The sequence below is a fragment of the Marmota monax genome, unplaced genomic scaffold, assembly GCF_021218885.2.
Source record: "Marmota monax isolate L192 unplaced genomic scaffold, Marmota_monax_Labrador192_F-V1.1 WCK01_AAM20220418_F8-fsc00232, whole genome shotgun sequence".
NCBI classification, from domain to species: Eukaryota; Metazoa; Chordata; class Mammalia; order Rodentia; family Sciuridae; genus Marmota; species Marmota monax.
The window spans coordinates 2300850-2315370 of record NW_026695232.1 but is presented as its reverse complement, the minus strand read 5'-3'; the positions used below and the strand labels follow the sequence as shown (position 1 = coordinate 2315370).

The window sequence follows — 14521 nt, the reverse complement described above, 5'->3', positions numbered from 1 at the left end:
TGTGATTTAAAGTGAGAGTGGCTGGCTTCAGAGCTAGCCAGATTTATACTTGGGGAGGTAGGAGAATGTAAACAAAAACAAAAAACTACAACTCTTAGAACATTAAAAACTTTTTCTGTGGACACCCATAAATTTGCTCTTTTGATTATTTGGTGTCAATATCTGCAGTGCTGTGAAATGATGTTTATAAAGCTAAGCATCCAATGAAACTTACCTGAAGTCTTGGGCTTTTTTAGTTGTAGATGATTACAGTACCTTTATTTTATTTATTTAGTTTTATATGGTGCTGAAGATAGAACCCAGTGCCTCACATGTGCTAGGCAAGCGCTTTACCCTGAACTACAACCCCAGTCCCTTGGGTTGAGTTTTAATTATTAAGACACTATGAATTTTAAAGCTCAATTATTTTATGGTCTGCTTTTTAAGTCAATAACTTACTAACTTCTTATTAATGGAAAGTAGAGTTGTAGGTAACGTCATTGTTCTTGTTTTTAATGTTCATTTTTTCAAAAATAAACGTTTCAAAGTAATGTTACACATTCATTGTAGCTGTCGAAATACACACAAAACTGTTCTCCTCTGTCATTTCTGTGAGATAACCAATGATGATGGAATTTAGAGTATATTTTATTGTTAATAATAATCTGCTTTGATAAGATTCTTAGAGACTCAGGAATAAATAGGTAAATATAATAGTGTTTTTGCTCTTAAAAGTTACTACTGATGAGTCAGAGAAATAACTGATTCCAAATAGGAAGTGACAAGGGAAAGAAAGAGGTATTAAAGTAAGTAAAGAAGAATTAGGAAAGATTGGGAAAGGCCTCATGGAAAAGGTTAATTTTTGAGTAATGAATGAGTTGAATTCTTACAGGGGGAAAGGTATTAGTTAGATCAGCCCTATCTGTAGAAATATGATGTGTGAACCACTTATATAATTTTGAATTATCTGGTAGCCACATTGATGGGGCAAAAAGAAATAGCTGAAATTAATTTTTTTAATAGGTGAACACGATGTCTTTATTTTACTCTATGTGATGCTGATGATTGAACCCAGTGCTTCATGCATGCTAGGCAAGCGCTCTACCTCTGAGCCACAACCCCAGCTCATGAAATTAATTTTAATATATTATTAATCATGCTGCTATTTCAGTGTAACAGTTTTAAAAATTACCAATGACAGATTTTACCATTTTGTGTATGTGTGCTTAAATTTTTCGAATCTGGCATAAGGTTCATGCTTATAACATATCTTAAGTTATATTAACCACATTTCAACTGCTCAGTAGTCAGATATGGCAGTGACCACCATATTGGACACTATAGTCTAGATGTGAAGCTCAGAAAAAAATGTAGAGGCAGGCAGTGTATCTGAAGGTATGATAATGTTTTAAATTTAACACGATGGGAGGTAATGGGAGTTGATGCTGAGAGGGTTAATGTATTGAGATAAGCCCCAAAGATTGATATAAAGATCTTAAATTACATTGTGTTCAGAATTTCAGCTTATGTGTGGAATCCGAACTGGAAAGCAGTCCAGTAGAAAACACCACTGCTGTTTCAACTCTGCTCAGTCAAGCAAAAATTGATGGAGGAGAGAATAAATTTCCAGGTAATACTTTGGAAATACTATTTAGATTTCAAAGCATTTCAGTGACATTTTATTACTGTTACAGAAAACTCTTACTATATAATTCTTTTTTTTTTCCTTTTTAAGATTACATTAGAGTTAAATTCGTTTTTTTCCCCCTTTTTAAGTTTACATTAGTGTTCACTCCATCCCCAATTTTTTGTTGGTGCATTGTAGTTGTGTGTATTGATAGAATTTGTTGTTATGTATTTGTACATGTGCATAATATAATAATATAATTTGGCCAGTATCACTTCCCAGCATTGTTAAATTCTTCTTAACCATTGCTATATTTTTTTTTAAATTTGTGATTCTTGTGGTTATAACCTGTTTTTTTAAGGCAAAATTGCATCTGTTTGGTTTGTTTAAATACTGCCTTTTGACTCCCCACCAAAATTTCTTTTTTTAAATTTTATATCTCTTATTTTGGTTTGTGAGTTATTCTCTGGAAAAATGTTCCTTAATGAATTCCTTAAGTTGGTGGTAGCAGCCTATTTCTCATACTTTAATATTTGTGCTTTTTAATTTCAGGTTCTTACCTTTAACCTCTTGTAACTCAGTTTTCTATTTCAGAGAACTCTAAATTAATAAACGCTGCAGATTTTCCACTTACATCATCTAAAAGCTTTATTTTATAACCTTGAGAATATTTTTTAAAACACATTAGTTGAACACTTGGATTTGCTCACTTGTATCACCAGAGGATATAAAAATCTCTAATTCCTATTATTTCTTTCTGGTAAAGAAAGGTAGACGTGGGACAAACTGTTGCAGTTGATCATCACTACCATTATCTATCATTTAACTTTTTCTCTGAGTAGGGGAAGAGTGAATGTAATATAAATGAGAAATGTAATCATTAGAAAATAGATTTTTACATTTAGTTATTTATATGGTAAGAATTCTAGAGACCATAGTTTTTTAAATAAGAAATGTTTCCATTTATTTCTTCTTAGAGTTTATTATAATTGCGCAGGCTTTGAAACTATTTTCTTTATTGTTCAGTGCTAGTAATATTTGGTGAAATTAGAGGCAAAGTATTAACCTACTATTATATCTCTTAGCAGCCCTATAGTCTGAGACAGCCTTTCTACCTCTTCTCTGAAGTGTTAGAAATAAGAAGGGAGTTCTAATATTATCAAATGTTTCTTACTAAAAATAAAGAAAATTTCAATGCACTAACTGCTTTATGGATAAATATGTCAAGCATTACTAGTGCTGTTAAAAAGTTTAGTAAATAACCCAGTTTTGTTTTTTTTTGTAATTAAATTACAGGCTCAGCTCCCAAACAACACAGTATACTCAATAATCAAACATCTAAGAACAGTGATAACAGGTAAGGTATTTGTTTAATTTAGGGGTAAATTTGAAAACTTAAAGACTTCCTACTTAAGAATTTTGAGTTTATGGGATTTTCCCCTAAAAATTTATGTTAGCCCCCCCCCCCCTTTTTTTTTTAAATAGGGGATTGAACCCAAGGGTTCATCTGAGCTACATCTGTAGTCCTTTTTTATTTTGGGCTGGGTCTCAGAAAGTTGCCCAGACTGACCTTGAACTTGTGATCCTTTTTCTTCACCAGGTTGCTGGGATTACAGGCATGTGCCACTGCACCTGGCATAAATTTGCTTCTTTTTTTTATATACTTTTTTCTGTGTTTGTACTCCCCAACCCTCAAGTGCTGGGAATCAAAATCAGGGCCTAGTGCATGCTAGGCAACCTTTCTGCCTTTGAGTTACAACCTCAGTCCCCTACTCATAATTAAAATAGTTATTGTTTTATTTTGTTTTTTGGTACCAGGTATTGAACCCAGGAGTGCTTAACCACCAAGCCACATCTACAGCCCTTTTTTATATTTTTATTTAGAGACAGGGTCTTGCTGAGTTGCTTAGGGCATCGCTGCTGAGGCTGGCTTTGAACTCGAGATCCTCCTGTCTTAGCCTCCACAGCTTCTGGGATTACAGGTGTGCTGCACCATCTCACCTGGCTAATTGTTTCTTTTAGTTAATGTTATCAGCATCTTTTCTACCTTCCAAACCTAATTTTTAAAAATTTTGTTTTCAGTTTCATTATGTGAATTTTCTTTTTATTTAACTACTCTCTATAGAGATTTTAGTTGTTTCTAGTTCATTCTATTAAAAAAGAAAAAAAAGCTCTATAATAAAAACTTACCATTTTTGCTTCTGTGATTTGTTCTGTAGGATAAATTCAAAACTATAGGACTTATCTTGCATTGCCTGATTTTCCTCCAAAATGGTTCCAGTTTGTACTCCCAGCAACATTGTTTAAGAATCCTCTTTCCCCACACTCCTGGAAACACTGAGTATTATTGACCTTTAGTTTAAATAAGTGAAACGGCATTTTGTTCTCTCTTTATTGAAATTAAGCAAATCCTTGTATGCCTTCTGAATTACCAACAAATATTAGTTAGGGCAAATAAATTGACTCAGGTGGGTAAAACTATAAAACTTAAAGCATTCAGACTTTAGTAGGTGCTCCAGTTTTTTGTTGAAAATTAGTTCTTTTGATTTTTTTAAAATTTTAATTAGCATTCAATAATTGGGCATATTTATGGAGTATAGTGAGATCTTTCAATACTGTGTCAAATGTAATGATCACATCAGGGTAATTGACACACTTGTCTCCTCAAACATATATCATTTCTTTGTGTTGGGAACATTCAAATCCTTCTTGTAGCTGTTTAGAAATAGATACTTGTTGTCAACCACAGTTACCCTATATGCTATAAACATTAGAAGTCATTCTTCTATTCAGTTGCTGCTCCCCTGAACCTATTAACCATCCTCTTCTTTTTTCCATCCTAGTCTCTGGTAACCACTATTTTATTTATGTTTTTTTGTTTTTTTTTTAGCTTCCACATATAAATGATTTCATATGATATTTGTCTTTTCTGTGCTTTTTATTTCATTTAACAGCCGTCTTGCTGTAAATGAAAGAATTTTTTCCTTTTTTATGGATGAATCATGCATTGTGTACGTATACCACATTTTCTTTATCCGTTGTTCCACTGATGGACACATAAGTTGATTCCATATTTTAGCTATTATTCCAGTTGATAGCTAGGGCCTTGTGCATCCTTAACATGTGCTCTGCTGATGAACTATACCTCCAACCTGCTCCTTGATTTTTTTTTTTTTCTTTATAAATAAAGATTTATTGAACTTTAGATCTTATGGCTGGGAGGATCAAGGTCATGAGTCTGCATTTTTAAAAGATTATCTTTTTCCCCTTGAAGTTGAAATTTATCACTGTTGCATAGAAAATGTTTTATTTTCAGTGATTTGAAATGATGAAGATCTATAACATTCAATAGTTTGTTTTTTTTTTTTTAAGGGAGATACCACCAAATCATTCTTGGCATAAGTATAATTCCCATTTGGAGATAACAATTCCAAAGGACTTGAAACTGAAAGAAACAGAAAAAGCTGATGAAAAACAGCTGGTTATAGTAAGTACACAACTTGACCTTTTTTGGTTAAGTAGTATTGTGAGTATTTTATTTAGGCAAGGTGTTAAAGATTCAATGTGTTCCCTTTTTTCCAAAGATCTTTTTCATCATTATAAGGCTTCATTGTGGAAACCCTTCCTGGCATTATTGTAACCCTCCCTGCCAAAAATAAATAGTCCATTCTGTAGCAAATAGTAATAATTCTGTTTCCATTACTTCTAATTTAATTTATAAGAAGTTATGATGCTTTATTTCACACCTGTCACTTTCTTGGATGTGTCATTTGATCACTACCTTTTCACAGTAGTTGATTTAAACATTAAAATAATTTAAGTATAGTATAATTATTATTTCACAATTGCAGTTTACGGAAGGATAAATCAATAGTTAATTTGAAATAGAACATAAGTATTGTATAGTTTGGTGGCAAGGTGAAAAAAAGTGGGAGATATTTTTTGATTGATTAAACACCTAATTTGAATGACTGAGAACAGTGTTAAAAAAATGGAAGGACTCCAAATAATAGGAACACTTAATGTAGTTTCAGACAGTGTAATCAAAGGATTTTTTGAAACTAGATGATGGATTGTAACTTTTAAAAGAATAACTTTCCAAGAATTTTGTGAAATTATTTAAAAATTTTTCAGAAGGCACAGTGAAAGGAAATCTTGTTTTGTGTTCTTTTTTAAAGTATCTTTGTTTTATTTATTTTTTTATGCAGTGCTGAGGATCGAACCCAGTGCCTCACGCAAGTGAGGCAAGTGCTCCCCAGTGAGCCACAACCCCAGCCCCCCAAATCCTGTTTTTTTTTAATGTAATAATATTTCTATTGTCAAATCAGTGTGGTAACAAACAATCTAGATTTGCAATCTAGATTTGCTCCAGTATGGTAGTCATGTCTGGCTTTTGGATACTTGAAGTGTATGTAGCTTATCAGAATTGAGATATGCTTTAAGTGTAAAAAATGCATCCTTTGTCTCAAAGAAGTTAAAGAGAATGTGAAGTATTTTACTGTTAGGTTTTTAAAAATATTAAGTATGTGTTGGAATAATATTTTGTTAAATGTTATTTCAATTAATTTCATGTTTCTTTTGCATTCTTTAACCTGGCTACTTGAAATGTAAAATTACACTTTTGAATCATATTTCTGTTGGTAGTAGTGCTGGTCGAGAGTTGAAAATGATGGTGTTGATGATGGTGACCCCAGCTAATATTTTTTTCTTTGCATTTTTTTATTGATGCATTATAATTACACAGAATAGTGTGTTTCATTGTAGCCTGTTTCACACATGCACCTAATATATCAGTTTCAATCCTTAGTACTAGTGATAGTTTTTGAATATATTGTTGTATTGCTTCATTCATATTAACTAAGTTAAGCCTTATAAGAAAAGTATGGGACAGATACTTGTATTATCTCCCATTTTATCAATGAGGAAACTGAGGCAGAAGTGCTTTCTTATTATTCTGATAAGTGCCTGTACCTCCATGTTCATTACCAACAATAGTGAAAAGGTCATACCAAGTTTTCATTGATAGGTGAATGTATAAACAAAATTTTATATGATTACAAGGGAATATAATTCAATAATCTTAAAAAGGAAGGTAATCCTAACATTTGATACGATATGGATGAACCTTGAGAATATTAGCTTAGTGAAATAAGTCACAAAATGACAAATATTGTGTGATTTTGCTTATGTGAGGTGCCTAGAATAGTTAAATTCAGACATAGAAAGTAGAATGGTGGTTGCTAGGGTCTGGGAGGGAGGGGAGAATGTGAATTGTTGTGGGTATAGAATTTCACTTTTGTAAAATGAAGATGGGTTTTACAACAATATGAATGTACTTAACATACTAAGCTGTATACTTAAAATTAGTTAAGATGGTAAATTTTATTTATATTTTTCACAGCTACAATATTTTTTTTTAAACTACCTGAAATTTATTTCAGATAACATTTGGTAGTAGTTTGAATTCTTTAGAATGAAGTGTCCCATCACCCCCCCAGGGTTCTGTTGATGAATTGCCACATCTGTTGACCATACTGGTCTTGAACTGAAGGATCTTATGCCAGCATCAGCCTACCGAGTAGCTGGAAGTATAAGTTCCCAGCTTCCCTTTAGTTTTATAAGTGATCTTTTATTTACCATTTGATATTTCTCTGCTTTTTGAATCACAAGTCACTAGAGATACTGTTATCTTAGATCCTGTTCTTTTGAGTAATTAGTTTAATCTAAATGCACAATTATAAGCGAAAAGAGTAAAGGCATTATTCCCTTTTAATTTACTCTTGAAGTTAGGTTATGTTACTAAATTTTTTTGTTGAATAAGGATAAGAATTGTTATGCAGTATGAGGTAAATTACTTGAGTATAGAATAATTGTAATCAGTTTTTTTGTGCTTATTTAATACAGAAATGACAAAAAATTACCTTAAGAATTTCTGGTGACATAAAAATATATTTTTTTAAGTAAACTACATATTTTTAAGTAAACTATGAGCTATTAAAACAGACTTTTAAGACATTAAAAGATATATAGTTTATAAAACACTATTTCCTCTAAACTCTAGAAGTATGATTGTTTCAAATATGAAGTTTATATTCTTATTTTTAGAGTATTGGCTATTTGGATTTTTTCCCTGAGTTTGTAATGTTAAAGATATTTCTCTTTTGGGGAGATAGCTTAGTGGTAAGGTGCTTGCCTAATGTATGGAAGTTCCTGGGCTTCATCCCCAGTAGAGTCAAAACAAAAAAAAAAAAAAAAGAAAGAAAGAAAGAAATTTCTTAGTTCCTTAAATGGTTGTTAAATGCTGTGGAAGGAGTGATCAGGTTATTAAAATGGATATTTCTTAATAAAATTGCATACAGATTTTGTACTTTAGCATCTTAATGTTTATAATCAACATTGGATGCTACTCGTTATAGATAAGTCCTTTTCACTTTATGTTCACGTTATAGCTTTCCAGGGTCATGTTTTAGAATAATTCTTTTGGGAAGAAAGAAAACCTTTTGTTTGTTTTTTGTAAATAGGATGCAGGACAAAAAAGATTTGGAGCAATGTCCTGTAATGTTTGTGGAATGCTTTACACAGCTTCAAATCCAGAAGATGAAACTCAGCATCTGCTTTTCCACAACCAATTTATAAGTGCTGTAAAATATGTGGTAAGTGGAATTTGTGAATTCTAAAATGTTAAAATCAGATAATTGGGTCAGGATCTTAGTGAGATGAATTGCCAAATCGTTGAAAAGTTTCTGATTTTAGGAAATTATTATATAAAGCACATGTTGTATACTGGCTTATTTTAAAACTAAAACAAATATAAAAACCAGGTAATTTATTCTGACTAGTTTCTATCTTGGCATTTTTAATTTATGTTGTTTTTCTAAAAGTTATTGTATCTTTTCTAAGAAATAATATTATTTAACTTGAGTATGTTTCTTTAGAGTTTCCTTTGATTTTAATAATTATTATTGTTAATAAACCTATTTAATATTCACACAGATTGATATAACTTTGTATTTGGGAGTTGATAGTAATATATATCATGTCAAATAGGTAATTTGGGGATTTCCTTTATCTTGCTGTCATAAGAGTTTTTCTTTGATAATTAAAAGCAAAAAATTCCAGTATATTACAATTCCACAAAGCAAATATGTTTTGGAATAAATATATCTTAGTGTAAATGTTTTTTTAATGTAGATGCCTTTGAGCCATAAATGGGTATTATTAATGTTTGTTTCTGGAAATAGCAAAATTTTTAGTAGTTTTGAACCATTTCAGATATCTTGTGAAAATAGTAATTTAACATAATTGCTGTTTACCCATATCTGAAATGGAATCTATTTTTATTTTATACATGTTACCTTCAGTACTGTACACTCACATTAATAAGACCTCCAGGATATCTGAACTGAGATCACCAATTCATTCCATATATGCCTTTATTATAGTTATCAGATGTTAAATTATTTAAATGTCTTTATTGGCCTTAGTTACATTCATAAGCTTAACTTTGGTTGAAGGTTTTGTATTCTTTATTTGATTTCTCTAGTTTTTTCTACTGAGAATAGGTGAGGTTTTCCTTTTTTTTTTTTTGTTTCCCTACTGTGGTCATTCCTTGCATTTCTTATTTCATTTTCCTTTTCCATACACATTCTCCTGTTGCTTCACTAAATAAAATACAGTGTGTGTGTGGATATAAAACATTTGATTTGCCATTTGACATTTGTACTTTCTCGATTTGACTAATAATATCTTGTATCTTGAAAAGAAAAAAATATGGTTCTATCAGGTAGCTAAATTATAGAATACTTAAGGGCAAAATTACCTTTTAGGTTATTTTATATACATGAACCTGGCAGATGTCATTTCTGTTCAGTCTGCATTCTGATGATCACTTAGTTTCCTAAATATTTGTAAAATTATGTTTCAAAGACTTATTCTTCCGTAGGAAAATTCTTAATTTCTGAGGGAACCATAAAGAAATCAACTAGAAAATAGGTCTATACTCTTCCAAGGTGCAAGAAGAAATTAAATCAATTTCTTGATTTGACAAAGTATAGCTATCACCTTCTAAGCAAATTCTAACTCTGTTATAAGGCTACAAAGCACTGTAGACACCTAGGGGTCAGTGTCCCAGTTGACTCCTCCTCATATCCTCCTTGATGGGACAGAGCTATGGGTTACTTTATTTAATTTTGAAATAAGCTCAAGAGAAGGAATTGAGTTTAGCAGTTGGTCATTCTTTGCTAACATCAAGATCACTATTCTTACCTTTTGCTGTTTTCAAATGTAGGTATACGTAGAATCTGAGTAGGGACTATTTCCAAAGTGTTGTAGAATTCTTTTTATATATTTAGAGAGTCTAAAAGTATCTCAATGATGATCTGTTGTGATCACAGCTCTGTATTTTAGGTTGTGACATTAAAACATTTATTGAGCACCTTGTATTATGCTTTATACAGACATTAAACACTTGTAAGATGCTAACAAAAACATTTTATCTGTTATGTTTTTTGGTGAAAAGCAAATAAAAAAAAGTCATTTGGTGCCCTAGCTTCAGTTCATGTTAAATGGATAGTGGTCAGGAACTGGAAATCTGCTTGAGAGTATTTAAAAAATAGAATAAATTAGAAAAATAGTGTTACTTTTAAAATTTTAATCTTAATATTCTTTAGAAAATAAACACCTTCTCCTTAGGATAAAATGTCCCCCTAGACAAGTAATAATCATATGGCAATTAGGAATGGCTAAAATCCTATTTTTATGTTTTGGTTTTTTTAATATTTATTTTTTAGTTTTAGGTGGACACAATATCTTTATTTTGTTTTTATGTGGTGGTGCTGAGAATTCAACCGAGTGCCTCACACATGCTAGGTGAGCGTGCTACCACTTGAGCCACATCCCCAGCCCCTAATATCCTATTTTTAAAAAGTTAAACTATAATATTAAAATTGTGTTGTCAGCTGAGCACAGTGTAGTAAGTTAGACCTTGTTTCAAAATATAAAATAAAAATGAGCTAGGGATGTGGTTTAGTGGTTAAATTTCATGTACCAATAAATAGATAAATAAAGTAGTCATAGAGAAATTGATGCCCACCGAGTATGATTTTGGTTGACTAAAGTATTTGTTTTTTCTTTTCCTTATCTCTTTCTTGTTGGTTTGGGGTTAGGAGAAAATAGGTAGATAGTATCTTGATTCCTTCTTTTCTATCTGCCTCGTTGACCCCATTTAGGGAAATAATTATTACTTTTTTCTTTTTAAGAGACAGGGTATCTCTATATTGCCCAGGATGGCTGACTCAGTACCAAACTCCTGGGCTGTAGTGATTCTCTTGCCTTAGCCTGCCAAGTAGCTAGGACTATAGGTATGCGATCCTATACCTGGCTTTAAGGAAACTGAATTTTTTTTTTTACTTAATAAACACTTTATGAAGTACCTTCTTCATGCCTCACTGAGAGGCTAAACTTGGGTTTAGACCTAAGAATCACTTAAGTTTCCTTCACAAACTAATGTATTGTTTCCTAAATCTGTAACGAGAAAGAAGACTTATTTGTTGTCAGGCCAGGAACCTGTCAGGAACTCTTAGAAACTCAGAAGACCCATCTTCACATTCTTGGCTCTGAAATTTTCATTTTATTCTTACAGCATCATTTGTTTTATTGTTATTATTTTTTAAAGATTACTTTTGTGTTCTGAAAGTTTGTTATGTGCATACTCTACTGAAGAAGCAGCTTGATAAAGCAGAGCCCATGATAATCTATTCATCATGCTAAGGTGTGCCTGCCAGTGAGCAGTAAGGGCTCAATAGATACATGCACAATTAAAGAACAAACTTTATTCTGCCCCAAAATGAGAGTTATGCCTCAGTTATCTTCTCTGAAAATGAGAGTAAACCAGATAATTTCTGTAGACTTTGCCAACTTGAATATTTGATGATTTCAAATCTTTGGAAATTAATTATACTATAAACATCTATCTGTGTGGAAGGAACCAATTGTGTATATTTTATAAAAGTTATGCTTAGTCTAAATTATTAGTAAAATAGTTCAAATTTGAATTTATTTTGACAATTAGAGGTTTATTAACTGTTTGCACATGAAATTATGTACCTAATTGATTTTATGTGCTGAAGTAGTTCATGCTTCATTTAGAAAAATAGTCAAAGTAGTTTTAACTTTTTTTCTTATTGAGATGAAAGAAGTTAGATTGGCTTTCTGGCACATGTCTATAGTTCCAGCTGCTTGCAAGATTGAAGCAGGAGGATCACCTTAGCTTAGGAGTTTAGGACTATCCTGGACAATATAGCAAGACCCTGTCTCCACACCCCCCCCCCATATGTATGTGTGTGTGTGTGTGTGTGTATACACACATCAGAAATATTATTAATTCTCTTATCAGTTGTTTTTCTTCAGTTTGCACTTAAGGATTCCTGTATCTATCATGCTAAGTAAAATAAGCCAGTCCCAAAAAACACAAAGGCCAAATGTTCTCTCTGATACGTGGAAGCTAACCCACAACAAAGGACAATGAGGAGGGGAAGAATAGAAGTTCATTGGATTAGACAAAGGGATGTGAAAGGAAGGGAGAGGGAATGGGTAATAGGAAAGACAGAAGAATAAATTAGACATAACTTTCCTATCTTCATATATGAATGAATACACGACCAGTGTAACTCCATATTATGTACAACCACAAGAATGGGTTCCTAACTAGAGTAAGTCATACTCCATGTGAGTATATGTGTCAAAATACACTCTACTGTTATGTATATCTAAAAAAATTTAAAAAATATTTTAAAAAATGTAACTAATGAAAAAGCAAAAAAGAAAGGATTCCCATAATCTACTCCATATATGAAAATAATGCTTCTGTCACAAAAAACACATCTTTTAGCATTTTAATTTCTCTACTGAAGTTTATTGTTTCCTTTTCAGATTTTTAACTTACTCATAATAAAAGTTTGAAACTTCTGTTCTGCTAAGTCTGACTTTGACCTATTTCTGTTTTCTTTCCTCTTGATTTTGGGTCATTATTTCCTGTTTTTTTTGTGGCTCCCCCCTCCCCCATTTTGAATAGACTTTAGTTTTTTTGGAATTGTTTTAAATTCACAGCAAAATTCAGCAGAAAGTATAGAGAGTTCCTGTATGTTCCCTGACAACAGTAGCCTCCCCAACTATCAACATACTCCATTAGAGTAGTGTATTTGTTATAGTTGATGAATGTGTCAATGTAGATTGACACATCATTATCACTCAGAGTTTATATTTTATATTAGGCCTCAGTTGGTTTTGTACATTCTTTAGGTTTTGAGAAATGTTTAATGATATATCTGTTATTACAGTATCATAGGGAATAGTTTCACTATTTAAAAAAATCCTCTGTGTTGTACCTCTTCCTCCCTTCGAGTATTAGCTTTTCATCACTGTGACACAATCCCTGAAAAATACAACTTAAAGAAGGAAAAATTTGTTTTGACTGATGATTTCAGAAATTTCAATTTATAGTTATTTGGCTTGAAGTGAGGCAGGACATCTTGGCAGAGGGCTGTGATGATGGAAAGCTGTTTACCTCATGACAGTGGGAAGCAAAGAAGAAGGGACCAGAAACAAGGATTCCCTTCAACCAGGTCCCACTTCCTATAGTTTTCATCACCCTCCAATAGTCCATTCAAATTATGAATTCATCACTGATGACTTAGAGCCTACCTCATGATCCAGTCATTTCTTAAACGATCCACCTACATGATTGCATTGGGGACCAAACCTTCAACACATAAGCCATTGTTGGGGGACATCCAGGTCCAAACCATTAATAATCCTTACCTCCTTAACCCCATTAATCTTTTAACTGTGTCTATAGTTTTACCTTTCCCATAATGTCAGATAGTTGAAATCATACAGCCTTTTAAGACTGGTTTCTTGCACTTAGTAGTAATATTCCTTTAAGGTTTCTTTGTGTCTCTGATAATCCATTGTTTTTTTTAACATTGCATACTGTTCCATTGTCTGGATGTATGTACTGCAGTTTATCCATTCACCTGCTGAAGGACACCTTGGTTGCTTCCAGGTTTTAACAGTTACAAATAAAGATGCTATACACATCTGTATATAGGTTTTTTGGTGTGGACTTCTCCTTTGGGTACATAACCAAGGATCATATGGTAATAATATGTTTCGTTCTGCAAGAAACTGCCTGTCTTCTTAAGAGACTTATCGTTTCATATACCCGCCAGCAGTGAACGAAAGCAGAGCAGTCCTCTTGATCTACATCTTTGTCAGCATTTGCTGTTGAAAGTATTGTGGGGTTTTGTCAGTCTAATATTTGGGCAATGGTAACTTACTCTTGTTTTATATTTCCCTAATGATGTGTGATATGGAACATTTTTTTCCACTACTTATTTATCATCTATTTTCTTTGGTGAGTTGTCCAGGTCTTTTGCCCGTTTTTTAAGTCAGTTGTTAATTTTCTTTATTGTTAAGCTTTAAGAATTCTTTGTGTATTTTATTTTTTTGTTTTTGGTACCAGCAATAGAACCCAGAGGTGCTTAACCATTGAGCCATATCCCCAACCCCTTTTGTATTTTTATTTATATTTATTTATTTATTTTAAAGAGAGAGAATTTTTAATATTTATTTTTTAGTTTTCAGCGGACACAACATCTTTATTTGTATGTGGTTCTGAGGATCGAACCCAGCGCCGCGCGTATGCTAGGCAAACACTACTGCTTGAGCCACATCCCCAGCCCTGTTTTTTTTTTTTTTTTTAAATATATTTTTTTTTAGAAATACTTGAACACAATACCTTTATGTTATTTATTTTCATGTGGTGCTGAGGATCGAACCCAAGGCCTTATATGTGCTAGACAAGCACTCTACTGCTGAGCCACAATCCCAGCACCGCCACCCCCCCACACCCCCATT

General features: G+C 32.4%; 1 protein-coding gene across 10 annotated transcripts in view; it reads left to right on the top strand.

The window, feature by feature from the left end:
* Esco1 (establishment of sister chromatid cohesion N-acetyltransferase 1) overlaps positions 1 to 14521 on the top strand; it is a 95613-nt gene that overhangs the window by 29285 nt on the left and 51807 nt on the right. For all 10 annotated transcript variants that reach the window (XR_006850460.2, XR_006850459.2, XR_006850461.2 and 7 more), the window contains exons 5-8: positions 1495 to 1609; positions 2903 to 2963; positions 4979 to 5093; positions 8128 to 8259. Coding sequence is in view for 6 of the 10 variants with exons in the window: in XM_058577080.1 (XP_058433063.1) it covers positions 1495 to 1609; positions 2903 to 2963; positions 4979 to 5093; positions 8128 to 8259 (423 nt within the window). In the remaining 4 variants the exon portion in view is untranslated. The remainder of the gene's footprint in view (positions 1 to 1494; positions 1610 to 2902; positions 2964 to 4978; positions 5094 to 8127; positions 8260 to 14521) is intronic.